The 4,711-nt window shown below is 37.6% G+C and overlaps 1 protein-coding gene across 1 annotated transcript; it reads left to right on the top strand.

Moving 5' to 3' along the window:
• Positions 1-528: 528 nt before the first annotated feature.
• Positions 529-4,083, top strand: LOC122312810 (phytosulfokine receptor 1-like). The gene is made up of 4 exons (XM_043127460.1): positions 529-954; positions 1,113-1,420; positions 2,951-3,045; positions 3,791-4,083. The coding sequence occupies exons 1-4, from the start codon at positions 529-531 to the stop codon at positions 4,081-4,083; spliced, it is 1,122 nt and encodes a 373-aa protein (XP_042983394.1).
• The last annotated feature ends 628 nt before the right edge of the window (positions 4,084-4,711 follow it).

Below are 4,711 nucleotides of genomic sequence, written 5' to 3'. Positions count from 1 at the left end.
TTAACCAATCATTAATGCATTCGCATGTGGACGAAAACTCCACCAAATATAAAACAAGTGGGATTGCATAAAAAATTAGTTAGCCAATGATGCAGTAGTGTTTAATCAATTTTGGGATGAATGTTTCGAGCATAATGCATACACATTGGTGGTCAAATTATCTTTACTTCATGTCAACGCTCATCATCATGCTATTTTTAGAAATCCAATAAGCTTTTGAGTGTGCAAAACACAATTGAAAGTATTTGCCTACAGAAAATACTGTAAAGTCAACCAGATTGATCCTGTTGAAAATCATTTGTGGATGACTATTACAGATCCCCTCTGCTATTGCAGTTATTTGGGTCTTCGTGTCCTTTTCCTCTTAAACCCAACGGAAGAAGTAGATGGGATTGAAGAAAAATAAGAGATGAACAGAACAAAACAAAAAAAAACAAAGAAAAGAAAAATAGGCTTTCAAACCCTCTTGTAGATTGACTTCCCTCTCTCTCTCACTCTCTCCAAATATCCATTTTGTACCCGCCTAAAATGGGCTTTCGACGTTTCTTTTTGTCCTTCCTTTTATCGGCCTACTTCCTTTTCGATGTTTCGACCTCAAGCTCTAGTAGCCTGGCATGCAATTCCAATGACCTGAAAGCCTTGACTGGGTTATCCAATTGCTTAGGATCATTGATTGCTGGGTGGAACAGCGTGGCCTCTCCTGATTGCTGCAATTGGACTGGTGTCACTTGTGATAGTTCCATTGTTTCTGGCAGAAGGGTAGTTGGCTTAGAACTTGGTAGCAGGAAACTCAAGGGGAAGATCTGTGAATCCTTGGCAGACCTTGATCAGTTGAGATTTCTAAGCCTCTCTCATAATTTTCTAAGCAGTTCACTTCCCGATGATTTGTTTAGACTGCAAAACTTAGAGATCATAAACATAAGCTCTAATGATTTGTTGGGCCTATCAACAGAGGCATGTGTGCATTATCTTCTTCAATTCGAGTGCTTAACTTCTCTGAAAACCATTTTACTAGGGGAATTCCAAAAGATTTGGCAAATTGTACCTCTCTTCATCATCTCTCCTTTCATGGGAATTATTTATCAGGAAGTTTGCCTGATGGTGTCTTCCAGTTGCAAAATCTTCGTGAACTGCATATTCAGGATAATAGGTTCTCTGGGCCGTTGAAGAATGGAATTGCTAACCTTTCCAACCTTGTGAAACTGGATATTTCCTCTAATTTGTTTTCTGTAATTCTTCCGGATGCTTTTGGGAGCTTAACAAGACTTGAGCAGTTCTCAGCCTCCTCAAATCTATTCATTGGTCGTTTGCCTCGTTCGGTTGTGAACTCTCCGTCACTTCAAATGCTCGTCTTGAAAAACAACTCTCTAAGTGGTCTAATCAATCTCAGTTGTTCTGCAATGAATCTCTCTCAATCTTGGTTCTAATCCGTTCCACGGTCCGATTCCTGATGGTCTATCCTTCTGCCGGTAGATTGACTGCGCTTAATCTTGCCCGTAACAACCTACGTGGTAGACTTCCCAGTAATTTCAAGAATCTCGACGCTCTAGCATATCTCTCACTCTCAGACAACAACCTTCAAAGTATATGGATTCGCTAAAGTGATGCGCATAACTTGCAAGATTATGTGAGGATCAAAGGAAAAACAAAATTAGGAAAAAGCTATTGAGTTTGGAAAAGAAAGAAAAGAACAATGGAAAGTAAAAATGGATATTCGTGGGATGTCACTCAACGAGGGGATAGTGGATGTCACTCAAAACTATCTAATTGTAGACGTCACTCATACAACTGAGCTAAACATATAATGCCACGTGTTTGGATGGGCAGGAGAGCTACTTCCTGTCGCCTAAAATCATCATTCACAATACATATAGATATTTCAAAATACTCCATAAAAACAACCTCATTTATTTTCAAAGACTCCATAAATATAAGTTCGTCATCAAAATAATAATCTAATAAATAAATTGAAAACTCCTTAGGACTTAATAAAAGTGTCACATACCAGTAAATCAAATCAATCTCCTGAATAATAGTCTTCAGTCACCTCAATACTTATTTCCTACACTCAACAATCTTGTCCCCGCTTCCTAGTCTCGATCTTAGTTGAAACATTCATTTTATTTGATAAATATTATCGAATAAGAGGGTGAGTTATTAACAACATAATATGCAGTAAGTTACTGAGTAAGAGAAAGTCCTCCATCTATTTCTCTAAACAAATATCAGCACCTCGAAGAAGAAGTCTGCTTAGAATCATGGGCTTCTTGGAAGGAAATTTTCCTTTCGTTTACTTGGGAGCTTCGATAGTTTCAGGGAGTCTATTGGTCAGGCATTTTGACTCTATTATTCAGAAGGTTCGAGCAAGGCTAGAAAGTTGGAAGGCAAAAATTTTATCAAGCGGGGCTAGGCTGTTGCTTATTAAACATGTTATCCAAAGTATGCCGATTCATTTGCTTGCAGTGTTGAATACTCCGAAACAGGTCATTAATAAACTACATTCCCTAATGAGCACCTTTTTTTGGGGTAGCATTGATGGCAAGCCGAAGAGGAAATGGTACGCATGGAGGGAGATGTGTAAACCAGTAACTGAAGGAAGCTTGGGCATCCGGAATTTATATGAAGTTCAACAATCACTTCACATGAAATTGGCCTGGAATTTGCTTTCTCAATCATCTCTTTGGGCAAATTTTTTTCTCAAAAAAATATGTAGCAGGTATTCATATAACAGAGATTGATGCAAATAAGGGAACAAATTTTTGGAGAATGAATGTGAGATGTATTCCTTTGATAATTGAAAATTCAAGATGGAAGGTAAGAGATGGAAAGATCTCATTTTGGAGGGACAACTGGTCGAGTTTGGGTCCTCTTTTTTCTACTCAATCTGTTTCTAAATTGCCGGATTTGCAATTAGAGGCATGTAAGGATGGAATAAAGAATTGTTTTCCAGGTTGTTGGGTAATGAGCAAGCTGTCGAGATTATTGAGAGGCTTGGTGGAGTAAAACCAGGTGTTGATACTCTCATTTGGCTTCCAAACAGTAATGGTAAATTTTTAAGTAGTAGTGCACTGGAGTGTATTCATACTCGTGTTCTAGTGTTTGCATGGGCAAAGTGGATTTGGCATCCGGCATTACTAAAGAAAATTTCAGTTACAATGTGGAGAGCTTGGGCATAACTGCTTACCAGTTAATGAGGAGGTTCGCAGGTTGAATATTCCCATGTTATCAAAATATAATTGATGCTTAAGTGGTCAGGAGGAAAATCTTGATCATATATTAGCCAAAGGAGAGTTGGCTGAACTGGTTTGGGTGAGATTTGTATCAGTGGTAGGACTTCCTTCTTTGTAGGGAAGGTCATGGAGGGAGAGAGTTGAGTCCTTTCATAGAAGGGCTAAGCTGTCTGTTAAGGAAGGTCAACTGGTTGGTATTTTGCCTACCATAATTACTTGGTGATTGTGGTGGAGAAGATGTCAAGAGAGAATGGATGATAGAAAAATTCCTCTTAATTCTGTATGTGCTTTGATTGAATTTTGGTTGGTTTGGGTGGCTTTGAAAATTAAGGAGTCCAAGATAATAAGTACTTGGGATGAAACTTTGTTGAGGAATTTTCAAATTCCATCTAAATATCCTCCTAACATGGTACAATTTGTTAAATGGAGGAGATCGGCGGCAGATTTTGTGAAATTAAATATAGATGGATGTTCTATGGGGAATCCGGGTGGTGCTGGTGTAGGTGGGGTGATTCGAAGTTCTAATGGTCAATTAATTTGTTGTTTTACAAATTTTCTAGGTGAACATACTAATAATGTTGCAGAAGTGTTAAGTATTTTGCATGGCCTTCGTACTGTGGATCTGATGGGGTTTAGAAAGGTGGAAATAGAAATGGACTCAAAACTGGTGGTGGAATGGATGAAAAGGAGCCGTGGTTTATGGTATTTGAAGGATTTTTGGAAAAAGATTCTATATAGACGAGAGGGGATTCAGTACTCTATTAATCATACTTTTAGAGAATTTAATGCTGTTGCGGATGATTTAGCAAAAATGGGTGCTAAAGGTTTGAACAAGTTATGGGGGCAATTATAGAATTCCGGCTTCAATCAGAGGATTAATTAAACTTGACATAGGAAGTGTTCCTTATATTCGTTTTTGTTCATAATGATTCTTGTAATTTTTTCATTGGTTGTCTTTGCGTATTTTAGGAAAAATAAGTAAACCACTGGGATGAATTTATTGTTTATTTGTAAGTTTCTAGCATTGATGAATTGTACATAAGTAAGGATTCATTAATAATTTTAGACGAGAATCACTCCTAAACATGTGATCACTCTTTCTTTGAAAAAAAAAAAACACAATAGTCATGCGGCCGGATATCCTGTTACTTTGTTAATGGATCCGGATCCTGCTTTAAATTTTTTAGCCAGTCATTCATGCATGCACAAGTGGACGAAAACTCTGCTAAATTATATAAACAAGTTCGAAAATTAGTTAATTGATGATGTGTAATGTTTAATCTGTCTGCTTAGGGATGAAGGTTTCGTGCACGATACATACACATAGGCGGTCAAATTATTGATGCTAGTTCCAGAAATCCAATAAGCTTTTGAAAAGCACAAGACAATTAAAAGCTTTTGCTAGCAGAAAATATTGAAAGTCGAATTATATATCTGTGGAGCTAGATCAATACGTACTGGCCTTTCCAAGAAATTGAGTG

This window comes from Carya illinoinensis, chromosome 6, assembly GCF_018687715.1.
Source record: "Carya illinoinensis cultivar Pawnee chromosome 6, C.illinoinensisPawnee_v1, whole genome shotgun sequence".
Taxonomy (NCBI): domain Eukaryota; kingdom Viridiplantae; phylum Streptophyta; class Magnoliopsida; order Fagales; family Juglandaceae; genus Carya; species Carya illinoinensis.
This window is presented reverse-complemented; position numbering and strand designations above follow the sequence as displayed.

Excerpts from the sequence above, each read along its gene's own strand:
- LOC122312810 (XM_043127460.1), top strand. The coding sequence starts at position 529 with ATGGGCTTTCGACGTTTCTTTTTGTCCTTCCTTTTATCGGCCTACTTC. Across the intron at positions 955-1,112 it reads TGTTGGGCCTATCAACAGAG|TTGCAAAATCTTCGTGAACT; the intron begins GCATGTGTGCAT and ends GGTGTCTTCCAG. Across the intron at positions 3,046-3,790 it reads TTGGCTTCCAAACAGTAATG|GTGAACATACTAATAATGTT; the intron begins GTAAATTTTTAA and ends CAAATTTTCTAG.